At 35.8% G+C, this 21,481-nt stretch overlaps 1 protein-coding gene across 1 annotated transcript in view; it reads left to right on the top strand.

Annotated features, from left to right (window-relative positions):
- Positions 1-17,075, top strand: part of LOC140749072 (organic cation transporter protein) — a 30,556-nt gene extending 13,481 nt beyond the window's left edge. The window contains exons 3-6 of the mRNA XM_073082089.1: positions 8,689-8,944; positions 14,363-14,995; positions 15,314-15,492; positions 16,885-17,075. Coding sequence (XP_072938190.1) covers positions 8,689-8,944; positions 14,363-14,995; positions 15,314-15,492; positions 16,885-17,073 — 1,257 coding nt within the window. The 3' untranslated portion in view covers positions 17,074-17,075. The remainder of the gene's footprint in view (positions 1-8,688; positions 8,945-14,362; positions 14,996-15,313; positions 15,493-16,884) is intronic.
- Positions 17,076-21,481: the final 4,406 nt, after the last annotated feature.

The raw sequence follows: 21,481 nt of genomic DNA, 5'->3' as shown, positions 1-21,481 counted from the left end.
TTGTTTCTCATTATAATTATTTATTATCATGATTGTGAAGACATCAAGATAATCTTGGTTAACGATAAATCAACTTGTAAATTCTACGGGGTAAAAACGACATTACATAGAATGGGGCTATATTGTTTTGTACTAAAAATGCTATGACTGTTATAAGTTGTAATCCTTACTCCTTACTAATATTATAAATCCGAAAGTAACTCTGTGTCTGTCTGTCTGTCTGTCTGTCTGGTTGTCTCTTCTTCACGCCCAAACCACTTAACCGTTTTTAATGAAATTTTGTACAAAGATAGTCTGAGACCCGAGAACGGACATAGGATAGTTTTTATCCCATAGATCCCACGGGAATTAGGGATGGCGATCTAAGATCTATTAATCGTAGAATCGATTTTTTTGACCAAAAAAAATCGATTATTTTATTCGATATTAGTAAGGATTGAATCGTAAACTATGCATTTGATCAAGTCATGATCTTTAGCAAAGTTGTTGTCCATGAGCCCACGAAGGTTCCAGAGTTGGTACGACCAATTTTCACAAGATGGTGCCACTGTCGTTCCAATGAATGTACGAATATTCAGTTTTATGTATTTTAGTATGTCATATTATTTTCTTTTAAACGCGGGCGAAGCCGCAGGCAATAACTAGTATAAATCATAGTTTAATAGTGTCAAATTCGGCGCTTTTATGAATTGTTGTTGAAAGCAGGCATGCAGCCCAACTGTTGGTAAGTGGTTGAATCCTTTGTGGTTCAACTCCGGAGTCAACACCACCGCCACACCTATTTCTGCCTTCTTAAATTAGTGTTAAATGCTGCTGTGTTCTGGTTTGAAGGATGTGGCAAGCGGGTCATACTTACTCGAGGCATTTCAGCTTAGTCCTCGTGGGTAGCAACGTATCTATGGCCTTTATTTTACGCCCTTTTTGGATTCCCTTACGCCCGGGGGAGCGAAAGGGATATGTCGGAGTCCTACCGACTAAAACTCCGCGGCGTTCCTCTGGACGCTTGATGCCGGGTCACGAGAAGCGTTAGCATTACATTCGCATCTATCTATCGTATCTATGGCCTACCTCAGATGGGATTCGAATCTTACCTGTTGATTCGAGATGTCTATGGGTGGCAAAAAGCATTTACAATCAGATCGCCTGCATGTTCGGTTGCTATTTCAATATTATAGAAAAAATCGTCAAGAATGAATAATCCTTGGAATTTGTTATGCTTTTCATTCTGAGAGGAGAATTATGTCCAGTAGTAGATCAGTAACCGCCCCACCATTCCCTCCCATCCTCTGGTGTCGAACCCAACCGACAAATGTTTCACAATTCTATATCAACAATACGGACAGCCATTACCTTACTTAGCTACTACTAAGGGCCACCTTGTTGCCGACCGCTGCCTAAACTTCTCTCACTCTAGAGAGGAGACTTCTCAAGTCAAAGCAATGCGTAAAATATTAGTAGTAATTGTACTACAGTCTAGATAAGGCGATACGGAAGGAGTTTAATTAAAAATTCCTCACTAATCGATTTGCCATGCAAACCTCACAATGGCATGAAACAAGTATTTATGTAGGATACTCGTATATTAAGAGAAACAACATTTATCTTTATGTAACCTGTTTGTTTTTATTAACGGGATAGTATTATTAGGTCTAATAAAGGTTGGATTTCAAAATGACGGCATTTCTGTTTACCTCTCGCTCGTGTTATAGTGTGTGAGCGGGAGAAATAATATATGTAGTAATTTTTATTTACAAAAAATAAGAGGTTCCTTCTCTTAGAGAATGCTTAAAATCCTATCTTAGGTACGCCCAGCGACAAGGGGAACAAAATAGGTATATCTATGACCCTCCCCTTAAGCTTCAAAAATGTCATACACATAAGGGGTCCCCTAAGGGTGCAGCTCTTCCCGTAGGAATGCAAAAAAATTGTTTCATCCCCACCTTGGCTTAATTTACTGGAATCAGGCATCGCAACTGCTCAGGTATGCGAAGCATGAAATTTTACACAAAAAACTTCTTTCTTCTTTTACACCATAAATAAGCTTTTTGGAAAATTTAAAGCTTGGTCACCTAACAGGTTTTGTAAGAAAATAAATTGTATAAACCTCATAGGATTCGAACCCTGAACCAAAACTCTTCTGCAATCTGGTATGACTAATCCTTTGTGTGAATAGTTCAATCCAAATGTCAATAACACATGTATTTATTAGGTCGAATATTGTGGTGGCGGACCACAAAACTGTTTACTGTAGCCCGTAGCGTAATGCAATACGTGATCTAATGTTATATCTTCACCGCAATCTGTGGATAGTCTGTAGGATTGGATTTAGGTAATACTTAAGATGTTTTTGAGGATAATAGAACAAGTAGCTCTTCACCCCTACTGACTTTTTTTGGGAATTGAAAATTGATTACCAAATACCTTGAACCGCAACAAACAGATATTAAACATAAAATAATTGAAAATATTGATGATACGGAACCCTCCGGTTTTGAGTTCAACTCGCACTTGGCCAATTATTTTTTTTAATACAGATCCGGTGGTGATATTGGCAGTGACAGCTTAGTAGTTAGAAACTCGGCATCGTAATCGTAGGATCGGAAGTTCGAATATTAGGGATAAAGTTTAATAATTCATCTTATTGGAAATTCATCAATAAGCATATTTTGATGTAATATAAGTATATCAGATGAGTAGGTATGCAATCTATCTGAAGGGAAGTGGCTATGGCCGCCCATGGACCTACCCGAGGTCGGCCATAGATGCGCCGCTACCTCTAAGGACTAAGCTAGAGCGCCTCGGAAAAGTCTGTCTCCCTTACCACACCCTTCAAACCGGAACACAGCAGCGTTACACATTGCTATTATTAGGCAGCTGTGACGCTATTTAACGTCGCCCTTTCGGCACCTGATCATGACGGCCTCATTTAGGACTGTGTGAGCGATGTTAGTTAAAGCCTGAACAGCTGACTTAGTAATGCGTGTACCCATGCTTATTACTGGTAGCTATTCATAATTGAATGAACCGATATCAGTGATTGGTCAGCACGAGAACTAATCGCGATTTCACAGCCATTGTAGCGGCCTCGGTGACTCATGTATCAAGTTGATGGTGTTTTACCGGAATATTGAGGGTAATGTTTTGTATGTATGTACCTATGTGTGTGTATGTATGTCTCATTCTTTGGCACCCTTTCCAGCTGAAACGCCTTGACCGATTAACATAATATGAGGTTTTGTTGGATTTGTCATAATTGTGGGAGTGACATTGCCTATCACTTTGCTTTCCAGTTAATTATTCAGTTAATTATACAGTTTATAGGCCAAGGTATGAACCTCGGACCCCTCGATCAAAAGGCTGAGAGTCGAATCATACTTACATACAAATATATACCATCTTTCAATGTTATGTTGTTAAAATATGTAGAATAAAACCGTGAACAACTAGGGGTGTAATATCCCATGTTTTTGCTAACGAATAATTTCGTGGTTATCTAAATTGACCGGTCTTTTCTTACGAGTATTTTGTAACATAAGACCCATATGATTATCCTCATCATAGGAAATACCGAACTAACTGGTACAAACTTTTGTATTTTTTTATATTCAAGAAGTAGGAAATGTTGTTGCTCTATTCTGTCTGGACGGTTAATGAAGACTGCCATCATAGATATCTGCAATTAATTCCTTAAGATCGAAAGTCGGCCACAGATGCAGCCACAGTATTTTCTTTGACATACCCTCCAAACCAGAACACAACGTCACAATGTTATTAAGCAAAAATAGATGATGTAATGATGCCTTTGGAATCGGACCACGATGGTTCCTGCCACCTTTTAATAAACAGTATTACCTCTATACACGTGGTTGACCAAAATTAAATAGTTTTTTGATGAACACGCAAAAGGAAAGGGAAGGAAGACAGGCAAATTGATGCAGAAACAAGGTTCGTTAGCTAGGTCGCAGTGTCACGTAGTATCGAAAATGGACCGGAATATTCCGTGCAGTCACAGGGCCGGGAAATCTCGACGTGTGTACGTACGGTTGAGCGAAATATCAAACTAGATTTGCGATTCCTACTGAAATTTCATATTTTTTCTGCAAAATGTCACTATTTGTAATTTAGGTCATTGCTGAGAGTATCAAATCAAAGAACGTGGTTTTCATGTGATAAGTTTTCTCACAATAAATTACGTAAGTAGGTACTAAAACTAATTATCATTCGTTAAAAATCTTGTTTTATACTTTCTCTTGTTTTTTTTTCATAAATTTGTGTATTCATAGAAAGTATATAAAAATCCGTCCATATACAAATGAATCCTTTTGTAAAAAGAAATCAATGCTTGAAAACTGTTTTGCCGACAAAATCATACGAAAACTGTTTTTTTATATATTTACAAAGATTACTTAATTAAAAATAATTAAAGATTAAAAGGAATTATTTTTGACGCCCGCAAAAGGAAAGGGAAGGAAGACAGGCAAATTGATGCAGAAACAAGGTTCGTTAGCTAGGTCGCAGTGTCACGTAGTATCGAAAATGGGCCGGAATATTCCGTGCAGTCACAGGGCCGGGAAATCTCGGCGTGTGTACGGTTGAACGAAATATCAAAGTAGATTTGCGATTCCTACTGAAATTTCATAAATTTTCTGCAAAATGACACAATTTATGTTTTAAGAGTAAACACGTGTGTTTCTACGTCATGACTTACGCCCGCTATGAACTGTCAAGATCAAATCAAAAGAAAGACCAAATTTAAGAATTTACTTAAGAAAAAGTCAAATTTTGATTGACTAGCTGACCCGGCAAACGTTGTGGTGCCATATAAATGAAAAAAATGTTAAGGGAGAACAACCCTTATCACTTAAGGGTATGAAAAATAGATAGTAGCCGATTCTCAGACCTACTGAATATGCATATAAAATTTGGTGAAAATTGGTATAGCCGTTTCGGAGGAGTACGGTAACTAACATTGTGACACGAGAATTTTATATATAAGACTATGAATTATAATTATTAACGGACGTATATCGTCAGAGTTGTCAGATAGATCGAATATTTCTTTACTTTATACCTCATAGATGTAAAGTTATGTTTGCAAATAAATTTCGACTTGCCTTGATTTATTTGACAACATTTTTTTATTTGTATTTGAACAATATGTACGCAGCTTTATAACGTTTTGTACAATTAATGTTCGCTTCAAAGCTACACATTGTAATAAATAAAAACACCATTTAGCCACCATTTTGTCACCATTTGCGAATAATCGTTACAATGATTAATGAATGTCTATTATTAAGTCCGCGTAAATTGTTTCCTTTCATTATTCATACGGTAATATTGTTGTTATTTCCAACAATTTGAGCGTTTAGTCAGACTAGATGGGAGATTAGATAAATTAAAAATCTAGATGTAGAGGCGCGCGAAAAATTACAGTTTTTATTTTTTTAACGTAAGATCGGAGCAAACGGGCCAGCAAAATGGAACACAGTAGGTACCGCTTATGCTGATATTAGCAGAAATAGTTAAGGAGGTGGTGCATCCGCAGTCGAACCACGAAGGTTTCTTCCTCCTTCAATTCTACACGATGCTACCATCGTCACATCTATATTCTTCTACAACAGTGGTTTAGACTGCGTTTGGTTTCAAAGGCACAAGCTAATGACAAGCAGAACATGAGGCGTTCTTACTTCCTCAGTGGTAGCATGGATTTGTGAGCGACCGACGAAGGCTGGCTTCTGTTTTGAAATTGATATTCATACACTGGCGGACTAGGGGACGGGGGGGTCAGGGGCTGCCTGCCCCGAGACTCCAGTCCTGTCCTGAGGGGGAACCAGATATCTAAAAGTTCCCTTGTGGACAACTTCTTAGACCGGGGGTCTCATTTAACTTTCTGTCCCAGTCCTCATTCAACATTTCCGCCCCGGGTCTATCTGTTAAAATCGGGCATACCTCAGGTGGAATTCACTTTCTATCGAAGTATTCCTGGAGCGCTATAAACTCTTCAAAAAGGTGCAAAAAGAACTCTCCTTCAAAGCCGGCGATATATTGGCGAGTCCTCTGGTGTTGTGACTGTCTTGCAGTAACTATTTTCCTTCAGTTACCATCAGTCCGTCTGCCTTAAGCCAGTGTTTAAATATAAAATGATATTAATTACATAAAAATGTCATAAAGATAATCAATTGTAAAATAAAAGGAGAATCCATTAAGAAAATAATTATAATCAGGAAAATAATTACAAAATAACTCGCTAAGTAACGAATTAATCAATCAAGATTAATATGCTTTTTTAGGGTTCCGTACCCAAAGGACAAAAATTGAAGCCTATTACGAAGCCTCCGCTGTCCGTCTGTCTGTCACAGGGCTATATCTCTTGAACCTAATAGGCAGAATTTTTACAGAGTTGGATGTGAGTACATATTTTTCAAAATAGTGGCCGCTATAGCAATAATAAATACCAAAAAAAATGAAAACAAATATGGGTCGCCATACAAGAAACCGCAATTTTTGACGTTTTTCGCTTTATCTATTGAACCATAATAGGTAGACAGTTAAAAATTTTACTGTGCAGTTACATGGCCGCTTTAAAATAATAAAAATAAATATAAACATTTTGGTGGTACGGAACCCTCCGTGTGCGAATTCATCTCACACTTGGCCAATTATTTTGTAATGTTATGTAAAGTTAAACTACATAGTAACCATTCTTGTACATTATTTACATAGATACATTAGATACTTATAACAAGTTATAATTATTATGAATAACTGTTTTATTAATAACCAACTAGTTGTAAATATGAACGTCAGAGAACATTATGATGAACACCATAAGGTAGGTATAATTATAGGTAAATAATTATACCTACCTGTCAAGTCAAGTTATAGTCAGTGAGCATAATATCGAATAATTCGTTTATTAGTTTAGTAAATAAAAATAAGACAATTATAGGAAAAACTCCAATTCGCAGCGCATTAAATACTTTTATTCCATTTTTATCACTTATCAGCCAACTAGCATAGTTTCCACTAAACAACTTATCACATTGATGGTTAACGTACGACTCGACTACCAAACTGACTACTCGAGCCGACGTTATCACAGACTTTTATAGGGATTTTAGGTGCATACTACCCACAATATAAGTTTATTTTAATATCAAACTACCTATTTCAATACAAATTTTTCAATCATTGCTGTTAAGACGACAACAAAATAATGATTAAATTCGGAAATCATGACACAATATCATATATAAGTACCAAATTTGAAATCATTTGGTCGTAATTTAAGAAATTGGCTGTGAAAGACGAACGGACAAACGCACAAGTCATCCTATAAAGGTTCAGGTTTTTATATTTTCGTACGGAACACTAAAAATAAATTTTACCCTTTTTTTTCTAAAATTGACTATGTTTCTTTAGTTTGTCACTTAACAAGTTAGTTATAATTTGATCCGCAGAAGTGACGCGGTCGAATAGCACAAAAATACAGGGAAGGTTATTTTTTTTTGCAAAATGAATTAAACTTCTTGTAGTATTCTAGGGTGCAGAAGTAGATTTTATAATTAAACAGTTTGAATTTTTGTCAAAATCGGCCCCATACCTTTGTTCATGATTCGCTATTTCTTATGTATTTTGATTGGTGTGAATATCCACGCCCGTTTTAAAAATCACACTTTATCATTCATCATCAACGCATTACTGTCCCACTGCTGGGCACGGGTCTCCTCTCAGAATGAGAAGGATTAGGCCATAGTCCACCGCGCTGGCCAAGTGCGTATTGGTAGACTTCACATACCTTTGAGATTTTTTTTTTTATAAATCTCTCAGGTATGCAGGTTTCCTCACGATGTTTTCCTTCACCGTTTAAGCAAGTGATAATTAATTTCTAATACGCACATAAATTTGAAAATCAGAGGTGCGTGCCTGGGATTTGAACCTCGGACCCCTCGATCGAGAGGCCGCGTTTCTTAACCACTAGGCTATCACTGCTTTTTATAGCATAATATTATTTACTATGTCGTACTACAAAGTAAAGATCAATAATCAACAGTGATACAGAAATAAACAAGTCGCAAAAACAAGTATTACCTACCAGTATTACTGACGCAAACACTAATTCAATAACACAACAGTATTTAATAATATTATTATTAATCTTGAAATATTTACTAAATATTATAATTGACATTGATAAAAATTGTATTTTCATTTTCACTTACATGCTCGGTATTTCCCTACGCGACAGAATTCGGAATGATGCACTATATACTCACTTGCTACTTTACTTTAAACTTTTTTTGAAAACGGTAAAACCCTTTGTGGTTCGACTCCGGCAACACCAACGCCACACCTATTTCTGTCTAATAACAGCAGTGTTAAGCGCTGTTGTGGTCTGGTTTGAATCGTTTGTAAGGGAGACTTGCTTTTCTGATGCGTTCCAGCTTAGTCGTCAGGGGTAGCGGCGCATCTGTGGCCGACCTCAGGTAGGAATATCTAATCCTATCTGGGGTTGATTACAGATGTCCATGTGCGGCAGTAGCCACGTACCATCAGATGAACTGCATGCTCGTCTGCTACTCCTATATTATAAAAAAATACCTTCAACACCTCTCATTTACTCCAACGAAGCTGTTGCACTTTCTTGTTGGTATTGTTTTTATAAAAGTTTCCTGTTTTTTCCAGTTCGACCTCGGCTGCCAGGATTGGAAGCGGTCACTGGTCGGGACAGTCCACAACGCCGGCTTCTTCATCTCCATACCTCTCACCGGACTCATCTCTGATAGGTTTGGGCGCAGAATGGCGCTGGTCTTCGCGAGTGTAGCCAATGGAGTGTTCGGAGTGATACGAGCGTTCTCGTTGAATTACGAGATGTTCATAGTGCTGGAGTTCTTGGAGCCAGCGCTCGGGGGCGGCGTGTATACTGCTTGTTTTGTACTTGGTAAGCTTTTACGAACTTTTTTCTTTTAAACAAAGTAGTGATAGTATGTATGGTGGTGTATGAACATTTTCTAGTCCATGGTATACCGTGCTGGCCTGGCTGCGAATTGGTAGACTTCAAAGACCTTTGAAAACTTTTTTTAAGAAATCTCAGTCATGTAATTTTGTTCGCGATTTTTCTTTCGCGGTTATAGCAAGTGATACATAATTTCTAATATTGAAGTCGTCAGCCCCTTAATGTCGCACTGCTGGGCACAATTCACTTGTTGAAGTCAGAAGGGTTAAGGCCATAGTCCACCGTGATGGCCAAGTGCAAGATTTTTTTTCATTTTTAAAAGTTTCACAGGTTTGTACCTAGGCTTAAGTGGTAAAGTAAAACTCTACCGCTAAAACAAACAATAATTAATTTGTAATACGCAAATAATTTTAAAATATTTGAAGTGCCTGGAATTTGAACTTCGGACCCTCCGACAAAGAGACCGAATTTTAACCACTAGGCTATCATTATCTCTATCTAACAATCATCATCATCATCAACAACCCATTACTGTCCCACTGCTGGGCACGGGTCTCCTCTCAGAATGAGAAGGATCAGGCCATAGTCCACCGCGTTGGCCAAGTGCGTATTGGTAGACTTCACATGCCTTTGAAGTAATTTCTAATACGCACATAACTTTGAAAAATCAGGTGCGTGCCTGGGATTTGAACCTCGGGCCCCTCGATCGAGTGGCAGAGTTTCTTAACCGCCTAGTGGTATCACTGCTTAAAACAATAATCAAATCTAAAGACACTCAGATAGCTAATATGTTATGTGTGTCGTACCGTTTTATTTGATTTAAAATCAATAAGATCAATAAAACGTAAACCCGTATAACAGAGGACAGCAATCTAAGGTCGTCTACTCGGAACATATCAATAACGTTACTTCCTCCATTGTGCAGATGTATGTCTTACTCGATATTCAATAAAATAACTTCCTTTTCCCATTAGATACGGTATATGAGTATTATATTTCCTAGAAAGTAAATTCAAAGGTCGAAACGCCTTCGGTTTAGTCAGAGGTCGGATTTAGATATGTTTATACAATCAAAACGAACATGGAACCTGATGCTAAGTGGTTTCTGCTACCCATCTATAATCAACTGCATATAAAACAGGGGTTCTATCTGAACCGATCACAGATGTATGAGGACTGTACTCCTGAGGACGAAAATGGTCATGTCAGTGTTGGACAATATGTAATCTAACTACTGATTACCTACTAACTACGAATACATATAGTAATCAGTAATTATAACTACAGATTACAAAAAGTAATCGTAAAAAATAGTTAAACATTTTGGTTACTAACTACTAATTGTAGTTGCAATCACGATTACATGATTACTTTTCGTAACTACATATTTAAAATGATGTGGGCCTTTAAAAATCGTATACACACGCGCGAGTCGTTCATGTACCTACTTTTCGTTTGCTAGGTAGTTAGTTAAGAGCCTGTTAGAGCGAGAGTGCAGCGCTAAGTCTTACCCCCCATCTAGACATAGGCGGGAATCGAACTCACACTTTCGGGTTTTAATTCGAGTGGCTGTACAGGCTGTACTCTTATTCCACGTTATTTCATTGCAAAATATAAGTCCACCACTAGATTGTAGCAAATTAATAACAACATCATGTAGTTTGATTACTGTAGTTAAGTTATGTTACGATTAAAAGTAGTTAACTACATGTAGTTATGATTACATTGTAGTTAGTAACCAGATTACAAATTGTCGTTAACTACGCCCAACACTGCCTCATATAAGCGCTGGTGACTTCTGGGTTTAAAGGTGTGGGAACTTGGTAAGGGAAACATACTTATTAGAGGTATGTCAGCTCAGTCCTCATGGGTAGCGGCGCATCTGAGTCGGCCTCATGTTGGAATCTAATCTTATCTAGGGTTGATTACAGTCGTACTTAAGCAGCAATAGCAACTTTCCATTATAAAAAATACTGGTTCTGTGATTCTTTACCTTACCACATCTTATAGCCCTGTGACCCTTTATTATTCACATTCAAAATCGACGTGTTTAATCAATACATGTTAAAATACAAACCTTGGCCGAGTTAAGCTTAAAATTCAATTAAATTGGTTTATCGTTTCAAATAATGCGGAAACATAAATACAAATATCTGGTAACTCACTTATATATTTAAAAATAGTTTCAGAAATAGAAAATACAGATTACGTAAAACAGAATATAAATTTTACGCGAAACTTAGGTATCGACTTTTCAACTTTCACTCGAAAAAGAAAGTAAGGAATGTTAGAATAAACTGTTAAAACGATTTGTAACTTTTATCGTATTAATATTATAGTTAACATGGGCGTAGTTATGCGAAAGATGAATTTGCAGAGGTTTCAGAAATCTGCGAAAAAAAAAGTTCTCCTATTTAATTATTTTTTGTCCTCTAAACTAAGTGGGGAAGGGCGGCGAAAAACACCGCTGCTATTATTATTTTCTCTTCTAATTTAAGGCGGATCCGCACCCCAAAACATCACCCTCGGGACAGTTTTAGTAGTTAGGGGGCTTTACACAAACTATAGCTGGTCGTCAGCGACCGCCGCGCCCGTAGGCAATAGTCGCCACAAGCTGTCGCTCGTGTGTTATCTCCCTAAAGCGGTATTTCACAATACTATGCGCTACACGGCTGAAATGACAAGACATTAAAATATTTAAAATGTTAAGTAATTGAGTATGAAGCACCCTGTATGATAAAAACTTTTTTCTAAATATTGATAAAATAAGATAAAAGGAGATTATCTATTTGTTAACTTAACTTTTTAATTACTTACATAATAATATATTTCCTTTTGACACACAGTTTCCTTATTATAATTAAATAACTACACAGTTTAGTTTCTCAAAAGAAGTAATTGTATATTTGTGACCTCCTTTATTCTACCATGATTAAGTGAAGCGAAAAAATCTTGCAAAAACACAGTCGCTGTCATTTTATTTTTAACCATCTATTTACTTCTTGCCCGAGTGTAGAAAGTGATCTCTAACACTTTTTCTGGTGTAGAAAAACTGCTGATTGTAATTGACTAACTGCCGATATAGATTTCATGGCGTGATCTTGAACTTGTGATTGATAGTCAATTCCATTATTTTACTCCATAGCTTATAAATTTACTAAATAATTGGTTCAAAAACATCATACTGATTCAAAATATGGCCTTTGTCCGACAATTTAGACGAATTCAACGATACATCAAGCTTTAAAATCTATCAAGCCGATTAAAGGCTGCAGGACGTGCCAAACAAGACATACATACATACATACATACATACATACATATGCTCGAAAATCATCCCTCCGTAGGGGCGTAAAATATAAAGGTATATAATTCAAAAATGACAGAATAGATCCCTTTCCCTTAAATGGAAAACTATCAATGTTTTTTCACCAATTTCTGCCTTATAACAACAGCATTGTAACTGCCTTATAACTCACTAGCTGACCCGACAAACTTTGTACCGCCTCAAAATCTATTTATCAAATATATTTCATATAAAATATAGCCTATGTTACTCGTGGATAATGTAGCTTACGAATGGTGAAAGAATTTTTCAAATCGGTCCAGTAGTTATTGAGCCTATTCATTACAATCAAACAAACAAACAAAGTTTTCCTCTTTATAATATTAATATAGATATTGGATATTGGAATATTAGTATAGATATTGGATATTGGAACCAAACATTATTATGTATTAGAATATTTATTTTTAACTATGGTACACATAAGATACCATCAATAACCATGGAACGTCACCCGACCTTCAGTTTACCGCCTCATCGGTTGTTTGTTAACGCATTTTTTGCTCGCATACAATGCTTACCTTAAAGTTCATGGGGCCTTTTACACACGGTTTGTCAGCATATCACTATACATAGATTGCAACAACATTCATAGTTTATTACTAGTCCATTATTTAAATTAGTTAACTTTAATTATTTTAAAGAAAGAATGATTTTACGCGCTTTTTTTAAGAACATTTTCTTCCCTCATACCACACAATATAATATTGTCTATCTTTATGCTAGGGCATTAGTGATCGAAGGCTAGGACACACAAACACATTGTCAAAACGGAGAACAGAGAATTTGATCCCGGAAGCCTCGATGTGCTATGAGAGTCGTCTTACATTAATGTTTACATGCAATTCGCATGTAGTACGCATTACATGATCCATTAGGTTATTAAAACCCCTTCGGGGAGGCTTATAACTAACGCTGGTATTTGTCCGTAACCCTACCATAATAAAGCCTGAATAGATGGACTACTGCAGCTGTATATAACTGGATATGTAAGGTTTGCAATTTTGTCAATTGGACGTAGTTATGCAAAATAGATCCAACCACAAAAACTTGCTTTTGAGAAAATAGGTCTTTTAGTAAAAGTTAAATTGCGTAATTTATGATTGGTATCACTGATATTTGTATATTTCAAAAGAAAAAATATATCATGCAGCTTGAATATTTTTTGCATATACGAAAGTTGGTGTGGAGATGCCATTTGTGATAGTAATTAAAAAAAAGGTTTTTGTGGGTTGGATCCATTTTGCATAACTGCGTCCAATTTAGGTGGTAATCTAATGTTACTTTGCTACTCCTGTATTATAAAAATGTGCAATATACACTACTCGTATTTATTTATTTGTTTGGTTTAACCATAAATCAGTACAAAATATTCAAACCCATTAGTAACCTCAAGGTTCAACACCAAGTACCACTAGATTAGTTCTTGCTTAATCAAACATCAATCTACTCCCACTACCAAATCAATTAACTCTTCACTTGTGTAATCATGTCAACATAAACATCACATACGATTTATTACGGCTAATTTATTCAACAGGTGAATGATAATCACAAACTATTACATTTAAATACCAATCATATTATTTCCGAGCGAATAAATATTTTAAAGCTTTATAATTTACTATTATCATATTTGCTGTGACTACCAAAATGTGTTCATAGGATTTACGCTTAATACATCCCTGTCATTAGTACTCTAATTGTCCCGATATTAGGCACTGGTATTCTCCCAAAAGGAGAAGGATTTAGACTATCCACCACGTTGATCAAGTTTCCAAGTACAAATAGACTCCAAACACATTTAAAACTTTCTTGGGAAGTGTGGGATAATCAATTTCTAATGCACACTTCGAATTCAGGTGCATGTCTAGGATTCGTACTTGAAACACCCAATGTGAAGAAGCCAAAATTTATATTTATTTATTTATTTATGCACACATAGATAACTGATACAAAAGACTTATTTAAAATAACATTTTGTGCAAAGGTGCATTATACCGTTATATAAAAACCTTATGCACACGCGTTTTAATTAATTACATTGTCTTTTTCAGCATTGGAGTTGGTGGGTCCCAAAGGCAGAGTCTTCGCTAGTCTTCTGTTCAACACCATGTTTATCCTCGGAGGAGTAACGGTTACCTTACTATCCTGGTGGCTCCAAAGCTGGAGGTACCTGTTATTCATCATCTACACCCCGTCAATCCTAGTCTTCGTCTACATCTGGATTCTTACCGAGAGCTTCCGATGGTACTTTAGCAAAGGGCTCTATGAAGAAGGCTTGAATGTCCTCCAAAAATGCGAGAAAGTCAACAACGTGTCAGTACCAAAAGACCATTATGACCAAGTGGAGAAGCAAGCCATGAGACAACGGGATGCGAGGAAATCAGAATCTCTAGAGAAAAACCAGTCGACGTTCAAACAGCTGCTTCTATCGCCATTAATTTGGAAGAGACTGTTCATTTGTTCGTTCCTCTGGACGGCGTCTACGTTGGTCTACTACGGTCTTTCCATAAATGCGATAGAGTTGTCAGGGAACAGCTACTTGAACTACATCGTGGTGATCGTGATTGAAGCGCCAGCTAATGTGTGCAAGTTGATTTGTCTAGACAGATTCGGAAGGAAGCGAGTGATAGCAACAGCTTTCTTGCTAACTGCATTAATTCTCATCAATTACGGATTTATACCAGGTAATTATTTTCAAAAATATAAAGGAGGTTTGGCATCTTGACTAAGTGCGTCTACTCATGAACTCATCTCCATACGCAGGTATTAAATTCATCAAACGATGGAAAAAATCCTCCATTTTCCAAATGTGTAAAATTTACTTTAATCATACATTTTAGTACATATTCGACTTAGTAAATTTAAATATCTTTCATCACTAAAAAATTATGAATGGGACAAATCTGTCCAATCTTCTTTTAAATTAAGACTTTATATTTCGTTTCTGCGACAAATATCTTTAAAATCTGGCAACGTTAATCATTTTTGAATTATATTTTCAGCTGGAAACTGGTCCACAACATTCTACCTGGGTGGGAAGTTCTTTATCACTCTTGCCTATAATTCTCTATACGTGTTTGCTGCAGAGGTGTTCCCAACTAACTATCGTACTACATTGCTGGCCATCTGCTCAACCTTGGGAAGAACGGGATCTGCATTGGCTCCACAAACACCTCTCTTGGTAAGTTACGAACTAAACTGGTAGTTTTAGCTTTTTACGAATCGAGTTTTCTTACCTTATAGCAATAATAATTGACGACCCGCATGGCGGAGCGGTCACCATGCCGGTCTGACGCGCAGAGGGTCTCGGGTTCGATACCAGGCCAGACAGATTACTAAATGATGAATTTAGATGTCTGTTTCTGGGTCTAGTGTTTTTGTATTTGTCTATGTGTGTGTCCATAGCACCCACGATACAGGGAATCCTAATGTAGGGCTGTGAGATACCCCTGCTGTGTCGATGTTATTACAAAGGGTATTTTAAGGCATATTACTTAATGATGTCTCACCTAATATCTATGATTTACATTTGGAACCTACCAACGACAGAACCTAATCGAAGTGTGCCCCATACCTTAATATGCACTTAATAAATGGAATATACCGATTTCATATATCTATTGGACCAAAATATTAAGTGCAAAATTAGGTATCATTAATAAAAGATCTTTCAAATCAGAAACTGGAATCCGAAGCGTTCGTAGCTAATTAGTAATTACCCAACGTTCAAAAACAGTTCTACTTACTTACAGAAATTTTGAATGAATGCACCATGACTTTTCTATAGTTGCAAAAGTCTTTATATAATGATAACCATTTACCATCAGCCTTGGATTTGCCGCGCTATGCTTTAATAAAAAAAATAGTAAAAATGAATAACCCTATTTGAATAACCTTTTGGTTAAGCAATTAAGTAGGTAGCGGTAGGTAGCCTGTGACCCGAAAAGTTTATTTTGGACCATTTACGCTATTTCCACGCTACGTATTTCACGAGGCAAACCCTCAAGTCGCATATTTTAATTCGCTCCAATGGATTTCTTTTTCCGTGAATTAAATTACGTAGAAAAGGCACGTTTTTAGACTATTTGTCACAAAGCTGGTTACACAACGCTTGCCTAAAACGTCTATTCAATGGAGTTTCAAAGCATTTTTGTGTAATGAAAGCAGCATGGTATGGTGAGCATGCCGCATGAGGACATTTATTACTATGAGTAGAAAAGGAGTGCGTCCTCTTTAAAAAAGAACAACTATTCAAAACTAAAATATATTATGGTTACCTAAAGTGGAAATAATAATTTTAATGTTTTAATTCATGTTATTGACAAATAAGAAATGAATGATCACTTTCTTTAACGGTAAATGAAATACGTCGAGAGGAATAAGCCTTAGAATTCTTTTAAAAAAATTAAATGTGAAATCTATCAATTCACACTTAGGCGACTAAATAGATTATGGCACAATTCTTAGTAATAAATATGCAAATGATTAGCCTATCTATCTATAGTAAAAATATAGTAAGAGTATAGGTATAAAAAAAATTGTTTATTTATGAAAATCCTTACTCTATTTTCAGGCGAAATACTACGAGTTTCTTCCAACGATGCTCTTTGGCATAATGGCAGCGTTATCCGGTATCCTGGTCTTCACGCTACCAGAGACAAACAACCAGAAACTACCGGATTCATTGAAGGAAGCACAAGAACAGGACAAACAGCAACAGGAAACAGAAGAGAAGAGTACAGACAATAAGACTAGGTTATGAGGGAAAGATGTATATAAGACTACTTTAGATTTATTATGCCCTGATACAAGAAGGAGGGGTATAGGTTTGACGTGTGTCTGTGTGTCTGTATGTGGCATCCTAGTATAGATCCAAAAGAGATAAAACTATTTTTATTTCGTTTTTATATATAGTATAGTGATAAAAGGCCATTTAAGTATTACATAAGGGAAATGGGCGGGAGATCTTCGATTATTTTCATGTGATGAAGGCCGGGAGGCCAGCAATATTATTTCTAATTATTTTTCAAAATTTGCACAGGAGTGGGGGAAAGACTTCGCTAACAAGATGGAGGTTAAAAATATTAAAATTCTACTTAAGTAATACTTGAATGACTCCTAACTATTATTATAGCTGACTATAGAAAATTTGTTCAGCTGTTAGAAGGTCATTAAACCTTTTCTAGTTGGAGTTGAAAGTTTTTAAAAATTACGAATGAATATACTTGTCTTATTTGCAATGTAAACTGGCTGTGTAAATTAATTTCTCGAATGATATGGGTAGGGAAACTGCACGATTTTTGTAAGAAAGTCCAGCACCTAATGCGATTCTTATTGCTTTTTACGTGTAAATAAGTAAATAACATGTTTCTCTGTAATGTCATGAAACTAGAGAATTATTATTACCCGACTGATATGTTGTAAGTAGCATATGTTATTTACAATTCAGTCGAATTCAACGACACCTGATATTTTAAAATCAGTCATGCCATTTGAGCTGCAGGGGGCCTTTTTTTCTTTTTTGTCGACGAGGGGGAAACCTTCAAAAGGTACCCGACGCCATGGGAGTGACGCCGTGTTATGTGGGATTTTTACCGCACTAAAACCCCCCCGGTGGCCGTCCTCAGCGTTTCGTGGAGAACTCTGGGATCTCCAACGGAACACAACCGGAGTCCTCCTAACGCGATGCCCTTCTATCGGGCTCTGCCCTGGGGGAGCAATTTACGCTCCTCTCACATCCCCTGGTGATTACAGCGATATGCGACCACACAAAACCGCTGTCCTTCCCGGGGTCACTTGCTGGACGGTTTGAGCTCCCACTCTTGCCGCCCGCAACCCCGAAAGCCCCTTTTAGTCGCCTCTTACGACAGGCAGGGGATACCGTAGCCCTATTCTGGTCCCGGTACTACAGGGACAGAACTGCAGGGGGCCTACCACCATCTTTTAAAAACCATTATAGTTCTGGAAAGTTTTATTTCCTTTTTAAAACATTTAAATATTCCGTCATACACAGTTGAACAAACTTAAACCCTTATTAATTTTTTCGCTTATAAATAAAACCAACTGAAATTGTCATATTTTGCTTAAAAAGTTAAATTTCCTGCAAAAAAAGTAAAAGTATGGTTAAAATAATATTGTGTTAAGAAATGGTAGTAACCCCTCAGGGCGTGACAAAAAATGAGACATATGTTTGAAACATACTTTAATAGGATATCTAAATGATTAAGTGAGGACAATTTTCTTATTTCCAATATTAGACTAAAGCTTAATGATTTCTCACACAGTCTCATATAAGAAACTTTCCTTATAAATCGAATTTTATAGGAGATACTTTTGTGATTTATGTATTGAATAATAAATAAATAATTACATAGATATGAAATTAAAGTAAATAAAGCATCGTTAGCTCGCGAAACTTTATTTACGACATACATTTAAAATTTAAGTCAAAATTTTAATGTATAAAAAATAACGACCTGAATATTTTAGATAATAATGATTGTAATAATGTGAGATATTTAGTTTTTGTATTTTATAAGTACAAAAGTATATAGTATACAAAATATATATTATTAATAATTAAATGTGATATATTTAAAAACAAATTCCACGACAACATTAATTAATTCATTTGGATTTTTAATATTTCATTTCAATGTCCATAGATAAGTATATTTCAGACATCGACAACTGTATAAATATAATTTTGTTAATTTTGACTGCAATGTGAGATAAAGTGACGTCAAAACATATCAATTTTACTCAATATTATGAATATTGATCAAGTACGAACATACATATGGTCAAATACTTAAGGGCTAAAACATTTTATGCCACCATAGATGGTAATATATAATATCATTGTATAACACACGATATGACATCACACATTGCGACGTCATGTCACGTAACGATATCGTGTCGTGGTGAACTGTTAAAAATCACGATGTGACGTTGTGTCGGGAAAATTGGCTATGCAATTTTTCGCGCTTTTCCTGAAAGGAATTATTTCTAGCAAGAAATGGATGTATATGTGAATAATAGTAGTAGCAGACGAGCATGCAGTCCACCTGATGGTAGGTGGCTACTGCGGCCCATGGACATCTGTAATCAACCCCAGATAGGATAAGATATTCCTACCTGAGGTCGGCCACAGATGCGCCGCTACCCCTGAGGACTAAGCTGGAACGCCTCGGAAATGTCTGTCTCCCTTACCACACCCTTCAAACCGGAACACAGCGGCGCCTAACACTGCTGTTATTAGGTAGAAATAGGTGTGGCGGTGGTGCCGCCGGAGTCGAACCACAAAGGGTTCTACCACCTTAACTAAATAAATAAGTAGTATACTTTGTACGATTCTTCAAACGATAGCTGACCTATAGCATAGAATAGAACGATAAGTATACAATAGTAGAGTCCGCGTAAAACTGCTAGTCGCTCTGAATATAGAAATGAATCGCGTCGCCATAGCAAATTGTATGACTACACCTGCTCGCAACAACTTCAGAGCGGACTAGCAGTTTGGCGGGGACTATAACTTAGTTCAATAGACTTGTAATACAAAATGGCGGCTTTATATCATAGAGGGTAATCAATCACTTATTAAAGAGAACTACTACTTACTACTTTGGATTACAATCTTTACTGATCTAAGTTATATGTAGATAACTTAAAAAAATATATGTGATCGCAACTACAAGTACAAATGACAATTTTATAATAAATAATAATATTTCAATTAAAAGGTACTTTTTAAGTTAACTTGCACATAAACAACAAATATAATAATTTATCTTGCTGTGTATTATCTATGTGTAAAGAATCTCAATATTATTATATATTATGTAAACACAACGTAATATAGTATAATTATGTATACAGATATTATCTATTATTCAAAAATAATTAAGTTATCTTTATTAAGCAAGATATCTTCTATCAACTATTAATAATTATTATTTCATAATGTTGGGGTTACAGTATTTTTTTCAATGCATATTAAAATTAAGGCATAGTAACACTGTCTTTGGAGCGAATTTGAAATAGAGACACATTAAAAAATTAAACCCAAAGAGATTTTAATAATATATAAAACTATTCTATCTAAAACCGATTACTAAATAAAAATACCTCATTTAAAAATATTTTGTTTATAACGCCAGTGTCACACGGTTGTTATAAAACGTAACGGTTATGCGTCTGAAATACAAAACATTTCGAGCCACTATAAATTCATATGGTTTTAAAATGTTAAAATATTAAAAAAATTAAATATCATTACAATTCGTCATAGTCGTAGAGCAAAGTCGGATTTAACAAATACCAAACTTTACAGGGCAGCCATTTCAAGTTATTCACAAACGTCATTTTACTATGAGCGCATATAGATCCTTCGTTATACCGACTGAATAATTTGAAAACTAAAATACATATATTTTTTTCTGTAATGCAGTAATAATATTTAGACAATATTTTATCCAAAATGATAAAAAGTGAATTTCACATTTTTGTCAAATCCGTCTTTGTTCTACGACTATGACGAATTGTCCTTCAGGTGCGAAGACCATGTTGAATAAACATTTTTTTTATTCTGTGAGTAAACCCTAATAAGTTAATGTTAAATATTTTTAATAGTACATAAACTCCTCGTAAGACAGTTTTGTTGTAAATTGTTGATACTCTTTCATTTGTTTTATTTTTACTTGAACCCTAAAATATTAAGTTCCATAGTAATAAACGACACACTTAAAATTATTTATTAATTCCACATGGCGACACAAACGACATAGGAGCGTTAATTCACTTGAGACTTATAGAGTCCACTTGAAAGGACTAACAACACGGAATAAAATTCTAAATTTCATATAACACCATAATAAAAATACGTGAAAATGATTTTGGATTCCACGAAACGAATAACATACCAATATTAACAATAAAGAAATACAATATTTCACATAGAAACCATAGATTAGTAAAGATTGATCACTTCTAACAAGAAAACGTAACCAGTTTTGACAATTGAAATTGTCACTGTCATCTATTTTCGTGTTTGAAAAATATTTAAAAAATGTAGTTTTTAGATCATTTACGAATGAAACGATATTTCTCCGCACTTTTCCTTCGATTTCGTTTTTTTGCACCACTTAAATGCGCATGTCGGCATTGTT

The sequence above is a fragment of the Epargyreus clarus genome, unplaced genomic scaffold (assembly GCF_041222505.1).
Source record: "Epargyreus clarus isolate Ecla_fem2 unplaced genomic scaffold, WU_Ecla_fem_2.2 ptg000017l, whole genome shotgun sequence".
Classification (NCBI taxonomy): Eukaryota; Metazoa; Arthropoda; class Insecta; order Lepidoptera; family Hesperiidae; genus Epargyreus; species Epargyreus clarus.
The sequence above is the reverse complement of the archived record's forward strand: the minus strand, read 5'-3'. Positions and strand labels throughout refer to the sequence as shown.